Source organism: Lingula anatina, chromosome 1, assembly GCF_051362555.1.
Source record: "Lingula anatina isolate TDL-2025a chromosome 1, LinAna3.0, whole genome shotgun sequence".
Lineage (NCBI taxonomy): Eukaryota > Metazoa > Brachiopoda > Lingulata > Lingulida > Lingulidae > Lingula > Lingula anatina.
In genome coordinates, this window is record NC_141767.1 from 21,037,863 (window position 1) to 21,059,258 (window position 21,396).

The 21,396-nt window shown below is 36.0% G+C and overlaps 1 protein-coding gene across 4 annotated transcripts in view; it reads left to right on the forward strand.

Moving 5' to 3' along the window:
• The window catches only part of LOC106168769 (serine/threonine-protein kinase 10), a 33,595-nt gene extending 15,546 nt beyond the window's left edge, over positions 1–18,049 (forward strand). For all 4 annotated transcript variants that reach the window (XM_013547941.3, XM_013547943.3, XM_013547942.3 and 1 more), the window contains 11 exons: positions 279–866; positions 1,020–1,156; positions 7,457–7,580; positions 8,676–8,804; positions 9,723–9,866; positions 10,151–10,280; positions 10,711–10,835; positions 11,165–11,353; positions 11,517–11,642; positions 12,117–12,230; positions 16,524–18,049. In XM_013547941.3, coding sequence (XP_013403395.2) covers positions 279–866; positions 1,020–1,156; positions 7,457–7,580; positions 8,676–8,804; positions 9,723–9,866; positions 10,151–10,280; positions 10,711–10,835; positions 11,165–11,353; positions 11,517–11,642; positions 12,117–12,230; positions 16,524–16,661 — 1,944 coding nt within the window. In that variant the 3' untranslated portion in view covers positions 16,662–18,049. The remainder of the gene's footprint in view (positions 1–278; positions 867–1,019; positions 1,157–7,456; positions 7,581–8,675; positions 8,805–9,722; positions 9,867–10,150; positions 10,281–10,710; positions 10,836–11,164; positions 11,354–11,516; positions 11,643–12,116; positions 12,231–16,523) is intronic.
• Positions 18,050–21,396: the final 3,347 nt, after the last annotated feature.

Consider the following 21,396-nt stretch of genomic DNA (forward strand, 5'->3'; position numbering starts at 1 on the left):
AGTTAACAAGAAAGATCTGTTGACATAGTATCAAAAGTAGCAGCTTAACTTATGGTACATTTTATATAGAACCAAACTGCATGCTTCACATTCCTTGGTTTTCAATTCCTTTTTAATTGCTGTTTTGTTGTTGTTTGTAATGTTTTTATCTAATTTATATTCATCATATTGTGCACTTTTATTTTGAAGTTTTTTATATGTTTAGCTGTCAGTTTCTCGATTTCTTTGAGAAAAATATTTTAAGGCAAATATTGATAAAAAAGTTTATCCATTTTCAGTCGGAAAGCTCTAGTGATATATCAGATGAATACAGGAGGAAAGAGATGGAAGCCATACACCAGCAAGTAGCACAGGCCATACTGGATGAAATTGTTGATGAGGTTATCAAGTCAGACACCACACAGCCCTCGATACCAGCCGTGGTCTTGGACACTGTTAATGACATAGTCAGTGACACAGTTCTGCCCCCTCCAGTTGAAGAGGCAGGTGGCAAGGTCATGGTCACTGACCTTGATGAAGAGGAAGATGACTCTAGGTCAAAAGTCAGAGAGACTAGAGAAAATGAAAAACATGATTCACAAGGGCCACAGAGTCTACGAGAGGCAATGAAAGCCAATAAGAACAGTCGGCCTGATGTCACTGTAAATAACCAGGCTGTTCCACCGGACACTTCTGTACTGATCAATGGTTCTGTCGGCAGGGATTCCCCACGAAGGGAAAAAGCTCCCACCCCACCCAGAGACACTGGTAGAGAAGGAGAGGTAAACAGGGCTCCCGATGGGAGGATTGAAGGAGTCAGATATAGAAAGAATGAAAAGAGGGAATCTAGGTCAGATGAAGGCAGAGGAACAACAAAATCCAGAGATGTGAGTAACTGCTAATGTACTTTTTTTAGATAAATGAAGTATGAGCTAGCTAGTCTGAAAAAAGAGCAATATGTTAAAGATGCCTTTTTTGTATTATGAGGGGTATTGCTGTAAGAATCAATGGGTCTCACGTACAATTATTTATTTCAATAGGGTCAGAAACAAGCAGATTATCGCACCATCAACAAGACCCGTAAATATATGATAGATGGCGTTGTTGTCACATCCAAGACAACCCGGGTAGTCGCTGCTGGAGAAGAAAACAAGAGTAAAGAGGAACACCAAATGAGGTGAGTGATGTAGGGTGATGTGAATTATCTGTGCCAACTAACTTGATTCTGTTTTCATTGGTGTTGGTTTGTTTGTAAAAGAGAAGCTATCTTAAAAAGTTCTACATACATAATCAGGATAGACTGTCGTTTAGAGAGAAAAAAAGTGCTTTTTCCTAGGTGTAAGTCTGTCCTGTTGGAGAGATCTCTAGTTAAGCATGAATTTGGTAATGAACTAACAATTAATAGGAATCCATTCATATGGTAAAATAGTATTTAAAAACTGGCTTTGATTTGAACATGGTGCTTAAACCATGATGTAGCCTTGACATCCACTATGATGCTGACATGTATTATCATACTAGGGTTTTCATTTTCATAACCATCTTTATAAGCCCACTGATATTATTGTTCATTAATAGTTAAAATCACAGTTGAAAACATGTTTCTGTGTATGTCTAAAAAGCTGTAACCAGACCAGGGAACAGAATAAATGCCTTCACACTTGCTCTAGCAAACTTCAGATTTTCAAAGGGTATAACTTGCTGTAGTGTACACTTACGGTCTGTCAGTTTTTGAGCTGCGGATTAATGAATTGATTTTATTCTGATCCCAGATATTTCTATTGGAAAAAAATCCACCCATAAATAATTACAAAAAAAGGGCTTGTTTAACACTCCTGTTTGTAAGACTTAAGGCTAAGTGCAAAAAATCATGAAGTAATTGGCAATAACTGTCCTTCTCTTCAATTAATTCAATTTTAAATTCAATTTTAAAATTTAGGAGGTTGCATTGCCTTACCTATATCAGACATGAGCTTTTTCTGTGGAAATGCGTAATTCCGCGTTTTTTTATTTATAATTTTGATGGTTCCTGAGATTTGTCAAGATCTGTCGTGATAAATGTTTAGAGTTTTTTTTTTTTAAACCTAGGCTCATGTCTGCTATATTTGGTCATTTAGTAATTTGAACTGAAGTCATGCTCTTAAATCATTCTTAATTATCTTCTTGCAATACAAGGATGTAATTGAAAATTAACTGCGCTAAAGAAGCACATTATTCAAGGAGGATAACATAAAGTGACTTTCAGTGCCAAATGCAAATCCATTTAATGTTATAAATGATGCATGGATAGGACATTTATCACCAGTGGCAACATCTTGTTACATGGATCATGTGACCAGGACTGACTGAGGATTCTGGGAAATCTGCCTTTTTGCCCTGTGGCAAGCTGTCACCTTCAGTACATATTATTGTCATCTTAAAAGCTGTCCCTCTTAAAAGAGAATTAAGGTTGGGTTTTTAATTGTCATTAAAAGCCATATCAATAGAAATGCTATGGGGGGTGGGTATGTTTAGTATGCATAGTTCTGAGGTGGGCAGAATTTAACTATCCCATTAACATGCCGTAACACCACCAACTTTATACCAACTCTCATAAACTGCTCACTTGTCTCTGAACTGAACGTTTTATTGCTGGTGACACACATGAATATATGCAGGATATGCATATTAGATGTACTGATCAATGATGGTATTTTCTCTCTCAGTTTATATACATATAACTACTCCTAGATCAGCTTACCTAATACAGCCTGTGACATATGTTTGTGCACTTGTGCCATTCTTTGTGTAACCCATGACTTCATCATGATCTCATGGCATTGCCAAATATTCTGTTGACTGAGCAACATATTGACATAGCTGATCTTCAAGATAATTTGGAGGGAATGGGTAGCATGGATATGAGGTTGATTGCTTTTGTCTCACATCTGCAGCAAGTCACAATGATGGAAGATGTATTATGTCACCAGAAATGGTCACATAAAGCTATGCAATTTCCAATAGGATTGTGCTGACCTGGTTCATTTAAGATGGAAGGCAGATTTATTTTGTTGGACACTTGGAAAAATTGAGAGACACAAAAGGCATGCAACATTGTTTTGAAAGAATAGAAATGCTGTAGAATTTCCAAACTGCTTTTGAGGGCACATGGCACTATCTTCACACTTGTTTAGAAATGGACTGAGAGGATGGAAAATAGGGTTTGGACCTTTGCTGAAGAAAGTTTTGCAGTCTTAAATCTAACATATTGCAGAGAACTGTTGAATGAAGCCCTGGACTAGAGTATGAAAGTCTGTGGTTATTTTGACCTCTGCCTGATATCTGTAGCAGGAAACAGGACTCTCTAATGGCATAAACTTGTAAAAGGACTTCAGCTCATAAGAAAAATTACTCTCAAAAGACCGATTTCATATTCCCAAATGAAGCTGGTCCAGAAGGTGTTCCGCCTGTTTTTTCTTGACCAATCCCTGGGATATGACAGTGCAATGACCAGAGAAGTGTCCAAGAGTTTTATCTTCTTAAATGAGTTGACTGTATATGATGTTGTCAACAGTACAGGTCCATATAATACTTGGTAAGGATTCCAATTTTTACCAAACATAACAAAAGTAATATGCCTTAAAAGTGCCACCCAAACCCAATTGGTCATCTTGGTTACCACATGTAATTAAATGTGTTTTAAAATCAAAGAATTGTTGAGAGTAATAACATAGAATTAAAATGTATTTTGTAAAGTTAGTGTGTAACAGGTGTGAAAATGAGAACACAACTGCTACAGTCATATGCTAATGATGTCTGCTATACAAGAAGCTGGGATTGGCCAGTGTTGTTACTTGGAGTTTAACATTAAATCGACAGCTTGTTCTGCTAGTTATTAAATTTTACTCCACCTAGATTTGGGACCGATTCATGCACTGGTATAGTAAGGAGAGGTGTCAAGTTACTGGGAGTTGTAAATGGCCACTTTATCACCATATACACATATTTTTGCTGTTTGAAATGGCATCTGAGGTCACCTTTAGAGGGGAAAAGGGTAGAAAGACCATGTCGTGTGGTCACTGGTGGTTTTCTCTGAAGTAATGGATTAAGTGCATCAAGAGAATGGTGAAAAATCATGATGACAGAATCATCACAGTCTAGAAATCATAGTCAGCGTTTCACACTAACGCCCTCTGTAGTAGAGGTTTACCCTCAGATGTTAGTGGAAGATACAAATTCACGGGGCTTTGAAGCCATTGAGAAATATAACACATCTCTTTCTAAGGCACTCAGTCATGATTCGGTGCATTCAGGGGAAAGTAGTTTTTCTCCTTTTGCTTCCCACGAAGACATTGTGGATTTATGTAAATCCAAACACAGGTCAAGAGGTAGACATAGGACATCAGAAAAGAAGGCAAAGGAACAGAACTTTCAGACTTTTCCACTGATCAGAGAACCAAGTCGTTCCCCTCGCTTAGCTTCTAGGAGGGAAAGTAGTAAGAACCAACAAAAGATGCACAGCCAGTGCCGACCAGTGTCACATTTGAATAGCTCCATTGCCCTGGACAGTAAACCCAGGAGGTCTTCTGATTCTGAAATCATAGAGAATGATGATGATGGCAGTGACAAAAGTATTCAATCTTTTAGAAATAAGTATGGTTTACAGGCATTCATCATACCAGAGATACAGATTACAGATTACAATGGAGACCAGGCCCCACTTAGTTCAGACTCTGGAAACAGTTCAACCCAGACCATGACATCAGGACACTATTCCCCAATATCATCCCAATCAAATGGTGTTAAAAAGTCCAGTGGCTTAAGGCATCCAATTACCCTGGAGTCCCCAAGACTTCTGCCATACAAAACACACACTAGATCAGCCTCAGATTCTAAACAACTAGAGATAAATAATCAGACATTAAAGAGATATGGATCCATGGGTAGAACTCAGTTATTAGGTGATAGTTCAAGGCAGAACACATTTGGAGACTTGTCACTCCATGGGCCATTCAAAGTTAACATTGGGCACAGTTCTGGGAAATCATCTCTGGCTGCGTTGAGTCCCAGACTCCAGAGATTGTGCCGTAGCCAAGAACATCTATCAACCAGTCAGCACCACCACCACACTGACCTGAAATTCCCCTTGACATACACAGAGTCCAAGTTTTCAAACTTTCTCAACTTCATGACGGGACCACTGCTCCCGCTTCCCTGGAACTTTGATGAAGTGATGAAAGAGCTGTGGCCAGCAGAGCCAGAGAAGGATTGTTACCACACGTTTCATGTGTCTGATTTGAAATTAGAGAAGCTACGATTTTACCTGGACACTGCTGATGATGAGAGTTATGTTCCTTTCCAAAATGTGCTGCAGAGAAGTAAAAGCTTGGGTAGCTTGGACAAAAAGGGTAACCCTTTGTTTAAGAAACCACAGACTGTTGGCGTATTGAATAGGATTGCTATGGATTTAGCTACAGATGCATACCACCAAATGAACCTTGCAGGGTAGGCACTCTTTATAGGTTATATAATCTACCTGAAAGGGCAGACGAAGCATGGGTTAAAGAAAGGGTGTTACTGTCACATTTGGTTAAAAAAAATAATAGAAAAAGCAAGCTGGAACTGGTTATATGTTAACAAGACAACTGAATTACATTTATAATGTCATATAGGAAGCTCTACATTGGCTTAATGGAAGCATTTGGCATGCATTTGCGTGAAATCACACCATTTCATTTAGGTTATTTATAAATCTGTTCATCCCGCACATTTCATTTAGGTTATTTATAAATCTATTCATCCCATAACATCCTAACAAAATTAAAACATTTCTGAATCATTAAGCCCTATAAAAATTGATATTTCCTTTGATTGCCTTTTTTTTTTTTTTTTAAGTCGTGAATATTAGATTTATTAGAGTAAGAGGAGAAATGTACCAGTCAGCTTTATTATCAGTTTCCAGTTTAAGGATGGGCACTCTTTATATTCTATGGTAATCTGTCAGAGAAAATGAGAACATTTAAAACTGACTGGTACTCTTTTCATTCTGCAGCAGAGTAGCTTAGTCAGACACCTTGGGTTTTGTCTTAGTAGGTAGTATTCACGTTTTTATGATATTGCCTGAAAATAGCTTTTAAATATCTCTTCACTATTGGGATTGTCTTTAATATTATTATATTAGTGATATTGGTTACATGCCATTGTCATTGAATGGAATGAAATATTTACAGTACAGTTACATGTATATATGGGTTTGTTGTGAGTTAAAAAAGGAAGTCACTATTTTTCCTATTGTTCAAAGGATACTTTTGTTTCATGGCCTTTTTCTAAGCCCTTCAAATCTCTGGTTTAGTTGCTAGGAACAAGAATTTATGTCCAGTTGGACACTGACCTCAGAGTGACATTTTAAACAGATGTTTTCATAAAGCTGCTGGAAACTCTTATGCAGGAGTGCAGACTTCTTTTCAGTCTAATGTTTTACAGATGGTATTTTTTTATGACAGTGCCAGGGGTTGAAAAAAATAGAGATACTATCAAAGTTTCCAAGAGATATATGTAACTTATCTTCAGAAATCAGGCCTTAAGCTACTAATTTATCATCCTCTCTTCATGTTGGGTCTTATTTCATATTTTGTCTCAACCAATTTTCAAGCCTTGCGAAGCATGCTTTTCTTGGAATACTACCACATAAGACATGGTGACATGGATAAGTTCAAGGCCTCATGGATTACACTGGCTGGTCCTTCCTGCATTTTGTTTTTATGTACTGTTTTGATAGAGATTTACATTTGTGTTATCCAGCCCTGGTACCGATTTGTACTTAATTATCAAGTTTTCAGACTCTCAAATGTTGACTTTTCTGCATATTGTGTCTGAAGAACCCGTGGACAAGCAGTCACAAGTACAGACAGGCCATCAGGAGCTTTGGCCCTTTTATTAAAATTGAGTGGTACACTTACATGGACTGGTTATTTTTAAGAGATTGATATTTCATTAGTCTGATTGCTACAGAAGAAAGTTGCCTAAACAGAATCCCCACATCCAACATGCATATGCCAATTATTTTAACATGAAGCAAATTTGTTGATAACTTGTGAAAGGGAATAAAAACCCTGTAGAGATATTATATTTTAGGACCTCTTAGAGAGGACCAGCCTAGTTAAGTATACTGCTCAACATTATGACAGATACAGTCCTGTCTCTCACTTGTCTGATTCTCCCTTCTTTCACCAAATCCTGTCTCCCTCAGTCCCTTTCTACACCTAGTCCTTTGTTACAGTCAATCATAACTTATGACGAGTCCCGTCTCACACCCATTCCAATTTCTTACTCCAGTCATCTTACAACCTTTCTTTTTTTTTTATTTTTTTTTTCATGCAGCATGCACCCTTCAAGGCCAAGATTTTTCCATCTTTTGTGGTATAATGTTGCATGTTCACCAATATACTTTCTCACCACACTCTCAGAATTCACATCTAGCACACTATCTGTTTTCCAGGAAGCAAGACTTGAGAGAGCTGAAGCTGCTACAGAAGGTTGAAAACAAACAGTACCAGGAGCTGGTCTACAAGGCACAGTATGCCAGGGAACAGCAAGAAAAGAAGTTTGAACAAGAAATGCAGGTGAGGACTGTAATTAGAATGTGTAGATATGTGTGCGTGCGTACGTGTTTGCGTGAATGAGTGAGTGGTGCACGTTTGCATGAATGAGCGAGTGATGAGCACCTATACCTGTGTTCATATTGGACAATAAGTATATTGTACTATATTAATAAATAGGGTCATAAAAACCATCATCCCGTAATATAAAACAGGCAGTGTAGCAAGTAATTAAGTGGTTGGTATGTTATTTTCAACTCATTGAGACAGCAGACCAACAGCTTATTGAACTTATTATATTTAGCTTTTTTATTGCACATTTGATATTAATTTTTTTTCAGTTTTTAGAAAATGGTATACAAGGAAATATATTGTTGTTGAGATGATATATTAAATTTATTTCTGTTTGTTCGTTTGTCTAGTATATCCGATACAACCTGCAATCCTATAAGAGACAGATAGAGGTACAGTGTTCATTGCCATGATCAATGCATCCCTCTTATAAATAATGGCATGATTGGATATTTAGTGTTATTATGTATATTTTGGACATAAAAAAGCATGAAAATATCAGGCATGGGATGGCAAGTTTTCAGGCGACACAGGTTCCTCTATTCTGTCTCTTTGGATGCATTTTTGGATAGATTTTTTATCTTGATATATACATTTTTTAATACACGTGGTCTTAAAATGTTTCATGGGTGGCATTGAAATGGTCTTCCTTTCTTGAAGCAATGGTAAAGGACATCACCTTTATACTTGAGTTTGCATGTGATAAGAAAATACATAGGTGCAAGCTGTCTCATTTTACATATGCCATGGGATACTACGTATATACATGGTGTTTGTGTAAGTTATGGACATTCAGGGCTTAATTGCCATCTTCTGTGAGGGAAATGCATTCTCTGAAACTATTATCGTGGAGTTTTATTAAAACAAGAATGAGTCTGTTGCTTGCACAGTGAGGATAAGCCTGTGTGGCTGAGGAAAGTGGACAGTGCTAATCTATGAATGCTAGGTAACAGGTTTCAAGATTAATTTCCATTTTGTAAAATTAAAAACAACTAATTTTGAAAAAATGAAAAGAATTTAAATTGAAGATTTTTTTTTTCATTCTAGAACTTGTTAAAGAACTTTGAGGTGGATATTGAGAACCTGAACAAGCAGCAGAAGTTTGCAGTGGAAAAGGCAGAGAAAGCCCAAGAACAAGACCTCAATATAGCAGCAAAGAAACTCAGGCTGGACCAGGTAAAAGAAAAACATTTTCTTGTCATTTTAGTGTAAAAAAAAATTAAGCACTTGCATCTGAAAATATCTTTGCCAAAGTAAAGCTTTTCATTTGCCCCTTGTAATGGAAGCAGGAAGCACAGTGCACTCAGGGCAGTCATTTTTTTCTGGTACTATTGTCCTAAAATCATTCCATGAACATGTCTAGGTAACAAGTGGTATTTATCACTATATGCTAATTACTATGTGGAATCCTTCCACAGTATTAATCAGGACTGCTGCAGCAGAGACATTAAATGTCAGCTAATTTACAATTCATATTGTCCTGGTTGCTGTTTTATAGCCATTGCGACTTGTATTTAACTATGTAATTGAAGTAAATCTATTATTAAAGTCACACTAAACATTTATGTAAGTCATTATGGCCTTGGAACAATACAATTCTAATCAGTATTCACTGTTAGGACAAACAATTTATACTGTATTGCCTTTTTGCTTCCATGATGCAGTTGTGTTTATGGTTGTAGAATGTCACGCTGTTGTTTTTCAGATTTAACCTTGTGTTTCTTCATTTGCTTCTTTGATACATGTAGTAGTAATCTTTCCACCAATGCATAGAGAGTTGCTGCTGGTTCTATACTGATTGGACACATTAAGTTGGCATATGAATACCAAACACCCTGTATTAATGAAAAGGCCATTGAATGGCATTTTTTAATAGCCTGTGCAGATATTGCAAAGCCCAAAAATAATATATATGTAATAGTGACATCAGTTCTCATAAATCTTCAAAATACATATTTATTTGGTGTTTTTGAATTAGGAACTTCAAATTGTGATATCCAATAGACACTGGAAAAAAATATTTTTTTCATGCAAATTGTCTCTTTAACCTACTTTTAAACCAATCTTCCACTTAAATTCATATTTTGACTTCAGGAGAGAGAACTGAAGCTGTTCAGAGAAGATTTAAAGAATGAGCTGAAACTGCTGAAACATCAGGTAGACATGATGCCCAAAGATGTCAGGAAGGAAGCATACAAGAAAAAGAAGGAAGAGAAGGAAATTGAACAGGCTGAAAAGGTATCATGGGACTTTAATGTGATTTGAAAAGGGGCATTTTTATGTGTATATGTCAGCACAAATCAGAGCAATAAATGAAGCAATAAATAATTAGGCAAATTTACTGGTTTCTCATGGAATTTGGATTGATTTCAGTCCTTTGATTTGTCTAAGGAAGCAATGTGACCCTTCACCCATTGAACACATTTTGATAATGAGGTTACATCGTCCTTTGAATAGTTCTGGATATGCGAATATGTATATAACAAAGATGCCTTGGTACATTTTCAATTGTGGTATTTTAGGAGAGAAATTTTCTTGAGAAGCAGCAGGAGAACTTGGAACGCTCGATGAAGAGACTTGCTGATCAGCACAAGGAGAAAATTGCACTACTAGAGAAACAATTCTTACAGCAGAAACAACAGCTATTAAGAGGTATTGTTACTTGTTACATATTATTGTACAAATAATTATTTTATAACTGCAAATGTAGAAAATAATTCATAAACCTTATTACTCAGAGCATGGATATTCCTTTAGCCCATGCATATAAGCAGAAATAGCAGAATTTTGGATTGAATTTGATAAGTCAATTTATGTAAACAATTCCAAAAATGGGCTTCTGTAATGAAACTTCCTAAGACATAAGTTAACTTTATCAAATAGTTCTGCAGTTTTACTCTCCTCAGTAATATCTTTTCCCTTCTGTAAAATAGAATCATATCATTTCCATAATTTGTGAGAACATGAGCATATGCTTTTTGTTCTCCTTTTATAGAATTGGCAAACTGTTTGCTTCAAGGGGGGAAATGCGTGATACAGTGTTTAATCGTTCCTCACTTTTTAAGTCATTTTCGTGTTACAGCCAGAGAAGCAGCTATCTGGGAACTTGAAGAGAGACAACTCCATGAGAAACACCAACTTGCAAAACGTCAACTCAAAGATTTGTTCTTCCTTAAGAGACACCAGATGTTGACAAGACATGAAAGGGTAAGTAGTCTGCCTTTTTTACTGTGTTATATTTATATTTATTCTTAGTGTAATCTTGGCAGTTGATTATGTTAAGGTGAAATCTGATATTATTTTGATTATGGAAAATTTTTCCTGATGCTTGCAATAGAATTTTTTCAAACAGACACTTTCATTGTAATATCAGATATTTTGTATCAAATAAATATATTAAAATGTCTTATATTCAATGTGGTTAACATGTTTAAATTGGTCACTATATAGATACACAACATGTGCCAAGAGCTTGTCAAGTACCAAGAGGTTGTAGTAAAATAAGGTGATGATGTTTGAGTGTTTCTTGCTTATAGGAATTGGAGCAAGTGAAGAGAATTAACACACACAAGGAGGACGAGATGATAAGGAGACACATACTAGAAAAGAAAAGGTTACCCAAAATACAGAAGAATGAACTGAAAACCAGGGAGCAGTTATTCAAACAGAGCATGAGGATAAGCACAGTCCTGAGTCCTGATGAAGAGAAGAACAAATTCAGAGAGGTAGGTTCCCCCCTCTGCTTCATGCTTTTCTCTTTTACACCTATCGTTTTTGTAGTTTAAAAGTTTGACATCACAGTTTTGTTAAGGCTGTATAGTGTATATTTGTTTTACTTCTTACTTGATTTTAGCAGTTGTTGGCACTGCACTTCTGTTTGTGTTTCAGTTCCAAGAAAATGAGAAAAAGCGTGTAAAATCTGAACAGAGAAGGCAAGAATTAAAACATAAGAAGCAGTGGGAGGAATTAAAAATGAAGAATGATGCAGCTTCTAGAGAACTTGAACAATTACAGGTAATTTTGAAAGCATTTATTATTGTTATTATTATTATTATTATTCATTAATATTAATTGTTTTAACTTCAACCCGGTGTATTACATCAAGAGACAAGAGATTCATAAAATTATTCTAGCATTTTACATTTTTGTTTCTTTGTTTGTTTGTTAAATGCAAAACAGTGAGTTCTCTTTTGGCTTAAGATTAAGAAAGCATTTGACCCTTATTGGCTTCATTTATTTTCAGTGTCATTCAACATTGTGGTATCGTTAAGATATTCATCTGTTTGGCTAAAAGAAAAAGTATCCTAGAGATAGCAAAATAAAATAAAATAAAATACTCTCTCTGTGGTATTAGTTAATTTAGGTGCAAGTGATACAGTTTTTTTTCACTTCTATAACACATAGTTCATGTGAATAGGTTCTTTCCAAACAATTATCAGTTTTTATAGATTGTCCTTTGGGGGAAATTTAACCCTCGTTTTTCTTCAGGCTGAAAAACGCAAGATGCTAATGGAACATGAGACACAGAAGATTAAAGAGTTGGAGGAACAGTATCAAAGTGAGCTGAAAGAGTGGAAGAATAATCTGAGACCAAGGAAACAGGTAATTAAGAACTTCGGAGTTGTAGTTTCCAAAAGAAAAGAGAGGTACAATAGAATAAGGATACTGAAATAATGATAATGATTAATAATACTGTTAATACTAATAATAATACATATAACTTAACATAAATATGGAATGAAGGAAAATGTTTTTTAAATAAATCCTGTCATTAGTAATTTATAATGGGACTAACAGGGTATTTTGTGGAGAAAAACATGCTGCTATGATTTTGCATATGTTTTTGCACATGTACTTGGTAATTTTTATGTACAGACACAGATGTGTCTGTACATATTGCCATCACCTGCGTCTGTCGTCGCCGATGGCGATGCCGATGCCGTCGCCGGCGCCGTGCACTTTCCTTGTAAACACGATAAGTGGAAGGCAGTTTCACTTTTTGGCTTAATATTTACAGAGCTGATGAATATTCATAAAACGCAGGTCAAGTTCGAAAATCAGCATGATCGGGCCATTTTAAGGGAAGTTATGCTGTTTTTTCACTTTTTTCAGCATATATGCAACCCTGTAAACACATTTTAAGGAAAACCCCTAGGCCTGTTGTCATGAAACTCACAGTAGTGGTCAATCTTACTAAAATGGAGGTTGAGTTCGAAAATCAGCATAATCGGGGCATTATTTTAGAAGTTATGCTGTTTTTTCACATTTCCTCAGATTCAACTCTTAGGCATGTTAACAGTCTCATTATTGAACTAATAAGATACGTAAAAGTGTTTGTTTGACATTTCCTGCATCTTTACAACATTGTTAGTTGATTATGTAAAAATGATGGTAAACTTGTTATCGTGTATTGTGTAATAAAGTGTCAAAAATGGAAATAAACTCATATCATTGCAGTTTGTCAGATTTAATCATTCACTATGTTCAGAATCTCAGAATGGAGGAAATTAGACATTTAACACTATTCTATTGATATTTTCCCCATCTCATCAATTTTCTTAGTTGATCATATAAAAATTGCAGTAAACTGTTTATTTTGTTTTATGTTAAAAAAAGTGTTAAAAATGGAAATAAACCCATGTCAGAACAGTGCTGTCTTGTTTCACATTTCCTCAGATTCAATTCTTAGGCATGTTAACAGTCTCATTATTTAACTAATAAGACATGTTAAAGTGTTTGGTTGACATTTCCTGTATCTTTACAACATTATTAGTTGATTATGTAAAACTGATGGTAAACTTGTTATCATGTATTGTGTAATAAAGTTTCAAAAATGGAAATAAACTCATATCATTGCAGTTTGTCAGATGCAATCATTCACTATGTTTAGAATCTCAGAATGGAGGAAATTGGACATTTAACACTGTTGTATTTATATTTTTCCCATCTCATCAATTTTCTTAGTTGATCATATAAAGATGGCAATAACCTGTTAATTTTGTTTTATGTTTAAAAAATTGTTAAAAATGGAAAAAAAAAACATTTCAGAACAGTGCTGTCTTGTTTACATTTTGGCATTTTCAAGTTGTGACTTTGAAGTTCCATATGGGCCTGAAGACCTTTGCTAGTCACATTTTCTGAATATCCATGATACTAATATTTTATTATTAAAATTGATGGTCATTATGCTGTTAAACATAATGTAATATTGCATCAAAATTTGAAAAAAAAAAACTATTTTGGGCACTGCTCCCATGATGACCATTTAAGAAAAACAATGTCACTTACTGTTCTCAAACAGTACAGTAAATATGTACAGATGTGTCTGTACATATTGCCATCACCTGTATCTGCCGTCGCCGCCATCACTGTCGCCGGCGCTGGCGCCGTGCACTTTCATTGTAAACATGATAAGTGGAAGGCAGTTTTACTTTTTGGCTGTATGTTTACAGAGCTGATGAATATTCATAAAACGCAGGTCAAGTTTGAAAATCAGCATGATCGGGCCATTTTAAGGGAAGTTATGCTGTTTTTTCACTTTTTTCAGCATATATGCAACCCTGTAAACACATTTTAAGGAAAACCGTTAGGCCTGTTGTCATGAAACTCACAGGAGTAATCAGTCTTATGAAAACGCAGGTCAAGTTCGAAAATCAGCATGATCGGGCCACTGTTTTAGTAGTTATGCTGTTTTTTCATTTTTCAGCATATATGCAACACTGTAAACACAATATAAGAAAAACAGATGGGCCAATTGTCATGAAACTCACAGGAATGGTCATTCCTGCTAAAACGCAGGTTGAGTTCAAAAATCAGCTTAATTGGGCCATTATTTCAAAGAAATGCCGTTTTTTCACATTTCCTCAGATTCATTTCTTAGGCATGTTAACAGTTTCATTATTTAATTAATAAGATACGTAAAAGTGTTTGTTTGGCATTTCCTGCATCTTTACAACATTATTAGTTGATTATGTAAAAATGATGGTAAACTTGTTATCGTGTATTGTGTAATAAAGTTTCAAAAATGGAAATAAACTCATATCATTGCAGTTTGTCAAATTCAATCATTAAAATTTTGCATCAGAATTGACAGTAGCCTATTTTGTGCATAGTTATTTCCTGTTTTTTGTCTGTACATTTGACAGCTTTGCTGCCTTGTTTTATCATTTATTATTAAACATTTTGTTAATAACAGATGGAATATGAGATAGACTTGCCTATTTAATGCATTATGAGGTGTAATTTCACAAGTTCACACACACATAAATACAGTTATGAAAATGGTACAAATTATGAAAATATTCTCATCCTCATCATCCCACCATCCCCACCAGCATCCAAAACACCATCATCGTCTCCATAGTAACCAGCAGCCACAGCACCAGCACACTAAGAGAGAGAAGCATCAACGGTCATCAACAGCATGACATTTAATTGGCTATTTTTTATTCCCATGCCGAGTGCTCACAGGATTTGAACATTGTATGATTTAATTGATTGGCTGAGAAATCTTTTATGTTAGCTCCTGTTTGATTGGTTGTCTTGATATTGTTTGTCAGAGTGCATTAGCCATGATGTGGTGAGGTTGGTACTTGGCTTATATATATTGTCTTTGCACCAGCTGTTTATATTATTATTAGAGTGAGTAAAGCCCTTTTTCATTTCTTTTTACTATTTTTTACTACAAATGACGAACTTACATGTAAAGACACTGCATGGTTTGCAGATTATTGAATTGCGGTCATCCCAGGATAAAATTTCATTTCATTTTAGTGCACCTGTAAATGGGACTTTTTCTGCAATAAGTCAAGTGAATTTAAATGGGAATTTTTTTTCTCTCTTTTCTGGTACAATTTACTTTTAAAGTCACCAAGTTTTTTTTTCTTTAATTCAAGAACTACTCTTGTCTGTTCTCTCTGAATGTATCTCCCCATACCCGTCTCATATAGACACTAATTTGATTTTTAGCTGTACAGCAGTTTATTGCTTTTTGTATTCAGGCACCAGGTGTGGTTCAGTTGTGCTGATTGCAAGCACCTTTTCAAATATGAACATTTTGTTTTATGGAGCACCTCTTTGCTAGATGTGGCAAATTCAAATTATATAGCTACAACACTTAACTTGAGGGACTACATTACTTACTGTTAGAAGCACATATCAGCAAAGCACCTGAAAAAATTCTCACTCATCTCCAGTGAAATAGTATCGTAATTCCATATTTGATATTTCATATATAAATAATGAATAATTAACATAGAGATTGCTTTGTCCACCACCCCCTACTGCACACATGCGCATGCACACACACACACACACACACACACACACACACACACATTAGAATTTGAGTAGTACCTGGAAAAGGGGCCCTTTATGAAACATTTTGATAGCCCCATCCCCATATAAACAGAAGTGAAGTGTTCTTAACAATAGTCGGCATGCTTGTCTTTTCATCTCACCATCTTTACAGTCCTTTGTATTTAAGATCAGTAATCTTTCAGTCAATTATGAATGAAAATTCTTGCAGCATATTACATTTTCATATTTGAAAGCTCTCATATCTGTAACTTGCTACAGTGGTTATTTCTACACATGTCTTTTCTCGTCATCTCCTTGTCTTGTCACACAAATGAAAAGAAATAAGCCTCCAGCATTTGATGCTGATTTATTAAAATTATCCAGTTAATCATTTGTGGCCCATTGTTGTAATAGAATTTCATGTATTGTTTTGCTGCATTGATTTTTTTGCATAATTGTAAGACAAATACCATAATTGAGAAATAATTGCATCTCTTGGCTATGAAACGTTTCTGAATGCTTATATTTCTAAATGCTTTAATTATTCCTTATTTCTAGGCTCTATTTCTAAATGCTTTAATTATTCCTTATTTCTAGGCTCTGGAGGAGGAATTTAACCGCCAAAGAACAGAACAGGAGAGGTTTTATGGAAGTACACTTTACAATGAAGTGGATATGGGAACTCCAGAGAGACAGAGTAATGGGCAATCCATTAGAGCATCTACAGCAATATGATTTTATACAGCATATTTATTATTATTATTATCATTATTATCATTGCATATTATTCTCTGTACAGGCATAATGTTGAACTGACTGAAATGCTGAAATAATCCAATCCACAAAGATGAAATTATGAATTTTGAGTTAACATGGATTTACATCTGCAGGAACAGAGACAGGGAGAGTTACAACCCATGTATACAAAGGAATGTTATATTCAGAATGAACTGCAGATAATTATGAACCTCAAAGTTGTTCAAAATTTCATGATTAGTAAAAAAAAAAAATGGGTCACAAAAGCTGCAGGCCAATTCTTGCTGTAAACCCTACCAATGCCTTATTACAGAATGGCCAATATTCTGAATGACAACTCTATCATTTTGTGTGTTATTGACATTGCATAAATCAGTGGAAAGAAATCCGTTTGTGAAACTTTTCTGGTTTCTGGAGTTATGATCACACATCATTTGTCTAAATTTCAAATTGATATAAAAATGTCATGTTTTAAAATGCTTGAGGCAATGCATTTAATCACAAGGCAAGACATTATTGCATGTTAATTTAAATGGTATATCTACTTCCTGAACCTAAGAACAAGGGATGAATAGAAATAACTCCATTATCATTACCCATTTTTGCTTGTCACTGGGCTATATATTTATATATGTATATTGTCATGTTACCATGACAATGCATTCTTGATTACAGGCACTGTTCTACTTCTATCAAGGTTTGATACATATCAAATTTGTTGCCAGGCAAGGAAAAGCATAATTTTTGTGAAAAGACAATTTTTTTCTGGGTGTCACAGCAATAGATAATCAGGCTTTTGCTGCTTTCTGTACAAGCGATCTTCTCAAAGCTTTATTGGTTTCAACTATCTGAGATGTCTGCCTTTTTGAAAGTGGGGTCAGTAAGTGTGGCATATATTTGATAGTTTAGTTATTTCTTTTTTATAAAGATATGAAATTTTTCTCAGCTTGTCTGTGGAGTTAAACCAGACAAAATTGGTAAGTAAAAAGCAGCATAGCATGTTCAAGCCAACATGTTAAAACTACTTAAAAGATAAGTTTCATATTTTGGGCAAGGAATTAAGTACGTGTACATGTGGATACTTTGAATTCCTATAGAAGTGACTGAGCTTCAAATGTAACCCGTACAATGGCCAGGAGTCTGAAGTCAGAAGTCCAGAAACTTCAGCTGTGCTGGTGATTTACTAAATATTCAACTGACTGTGCACAAGGCAAAATACAACTAACAACTGTAACCAAGCACGATTTATGAAATTGTCTACATATATGATAATTATTATGAAGTAAACCAGCATTGCTGTATTGAATAATGTACAGATTATGTAAAAATCCATTGATATAATGATTAAACATTTTAAATATGTTACATATTGTGCTGAAATTCAGTTAATCTAAAATAAAAGCTTTGTTTTCTAAAAGAAAATTGTGTTGTGTGACAAACAAACCCAACTATCCACTTCGAAACCACATGGACATATTTTAACGTATTCTAAACAAAATAATTAGATAATTGGTGGATTCGCCTGGTTAAGGTAATAAAACCTTTTTTTCTGCAATGCACATCTCCATCAACACAAAAATGATAGCATTGAAATCCAACGTGTGGCCAGTCCTCTTGTATGTTTGTGAATGCTGGGATATCTCCAACAAAAATAAGAAGAAACTGGAAGACACCAAAATGTGTTGATTACATGTATTGTTAAGAATATCCTGGACAGTAAGAAAGGCCAATGAAGAAATGTTACAACTCACAGGAATACAATACTCACTGATGAAAACAATGAAAAAAAGACATGAAGTCTCTAGGCCATACCATCAGTATAGACAGAATAGAAACACTTGTACTCTGTGGGGAAAATTGAAGGAAGTAGTAGAGGAAGACAAAAAACGTCATACATTGATAATCTTAATGCATTTGTCCCAAGTCAACTGTACAACAAGGAGCTGAAAATAACTGGAGGACCGTGATAGTCGATGCCTACACCAGGCCTGACACTCGGTGATGATGATCTGCAATGTACTATAGGTGTTGTTTTAAATCTATAAATGTTGCAAATGTGTTTTTTTATATCAGCCCTATACAATTAAAACAGGACTGAAGTAAGACCAAAAAACAATAGGTAAGGATGCTTAACAAAAGTACAAATCCATTTTTTCATTGAAAATATGCACATCCAGACTGAGCAACTGAAATGGATGAAATTGTAACTTTTCCAGCTGCCATATGCTACATATATTTATACATTCTAATGTCATTTTCGTCTATTACACTTACAGTGAATACAGTTACTTGCATATGAATGCTTTGTACAATTATATATAATTTACTGATCCCATATTACTATTATATCATTTAAAGTCTTTCAGAACTTGGTTTTAGACAAGCTGCAGGCGATATGTGATCTTCTTAAATCGGAAAACAATTAAAATCAATTCCGCTGAAAAAGAAACTTCACGCAGCTTTATAGTCTAGTGAGATTTTTGAAAAAAGGCTCTGCATAAGAGGCAAGGGGCATTTTGGGGTAAAAGTTGGGAACCAGGCTTATTAGCATAATTTTGGGATGCTGAATCCGATTTACCCGGTTCCCAAGCGAAATTTTGCGTTTTTAACGGTCTAATTTGCAAAAAAACAAAATGGCCGCCAGATTTCCTATTTTCTGCAATACCTCTGGAACTAGACAGGCAAATATGACAAATGAAGTGTCTTTACCTATATTTTCAGGGTCGAGGAACATTATTAAGATGTTTCTGTTGGAATTAGATTTACGCAATTTTCCTAAATATTCAAATTAGGATCGCCATTACTGAAAAACCGTTTTACTTCTGTATCTCTGTAGCTAGGCAAGCAAACATGACAAATGAAGTGTCTACACCTATGTTCTCAGGGTCAGGGAATGTGATAAATCAGATTTCTTGTCTGATGGGTAGCACTGACTATGTGAATCGTGTCCGAGTAGCATCTTTTATTGTTTCTTCCCTGTATCTGTCAAACACAAGTCAATCTGCTGATAGTTAGAACCTGCCTTCAGAACTGCTCTTACATACGTGTCAGCCAAACTACCAAAGGTCACTGCATTGTCAGGCTTTCCCAGTGAAATTGTAAGTGCTTGCCAATCAATTATAAGGCAAGGTGAGCAGAGGCGGATCCAGGATTATTTGAAGGGGGAGTCCGCGGATGCAAAGCCCTCCCCCCCCCCCCCCCCCCCCCCCCCCCCCTTGGCAACGGGTTAGGGGCCTGTTGAAGGGCCACACAAAATTTTGGTATTTAAGAGGGTGAACGGTGACATTTGGTATGGTTTACAACTATGATTCAGCTAGTCAAAATTATAATTTCAAGGGGGGACCAGAATTCGAAGGGGGGGGGGGGGGTCAGGGCCTGCCTTACGTAATATGTGGCAGTTTCTCTGAGCAGTCCTCTTTGGCTGGTTACAGAATGCGTATAAAAGGGCAGCAGTTCTGCAGAATAAGTCTCTATATTTCTATATGTCTCTATATTTTGCAGACTCTTAGCTGACCTTACGGTATGTGAACTAACGGCAGCAACTTGCCACACTATTGTTGCATTATGCCAGAATGGACAGAAGCAAACTGCTATTGCCAGACAGCTGAATGTGTCCCAGGGAGCAGTTTCTAACGTCTTACAGATACACGCCCAGACTGGTGCATTAACACAGAGATCACGGCCAGGATGTCCTAAAGTCACCACCAGAAGGGAAGACCGCTTGCTTCTGCGGTTATGTTGCAACAACTGGACAAAGACAACTCTTGCTGTACAAAATGAGTGGCAAATTACCATTTAAAAGCATGTTTCTAGAACTCTAGTGAATGCAAGGTTACTTTTAGCTGGTTAACTCTATGAACAGAGCAACATGGTGGGCTAGACGCCAATTGCGGTTCCAGGCACAGCAATGGGTTAATGTAGATTTTTACAGATGAGGCAGGGCTTGAGTTCCACCACCGCGATGGCTGAATCAGAGTCAGTAGGTTTCCAGATGAGGATTGTGTCAAACTACAGTGACTTGTGGCCGTGGCAGTATCTGTGTACTGGCCGGTTTCCACTCTGGAGCCAAAACACTATTGGTGGCAATTGACGGAAACCTCAACCAGATAAAATACAGGGACATTTTAGAGAATACTTGCTTGCAATTTGCAAGAAGATACTTCCAGGACAACTTCATCCTGCAAGATGACAATGCCCGACCACACCATGCCCATGCAATAACTGCTTTTCTGCAAAACCAAGAGGTAAATTAGTTGCCTTGGCCGACGAAATTCCCCTGACATGAATTCTATAGAAAACCTGTGGGCATAAATCGCTAGCAGAATCAAGAGCTTACCCGTCCACGGTGGCACGGTCCACCCTACAAATCGGCACAAGCTTAAGCAAGCTCTGACTAATGCGTGTAACACAATATTGGATCATACTCTCAGAAACCTCTCTGCATGGAATGAGGGCTCTGGTTGCAGCTAGAAGAGGCTGCACGCGTTGTTATCAGTTTCCATTTTTCACATTTGTATTGATGATTCTTTTGTGTGAGAGAAAATCCTTACCAACTGATATTCTTGATAATATCTAGTTCATAAGAATGTAATACCTCGTTATCAGCTATAAAATTATCCATGCGCTGTTTATAACGCTGATTTGAATATTAAATTATTATTTAAATTAAATTTTTGATGATGTATTCACACGGGTTGATTTATTAAAGCCATAT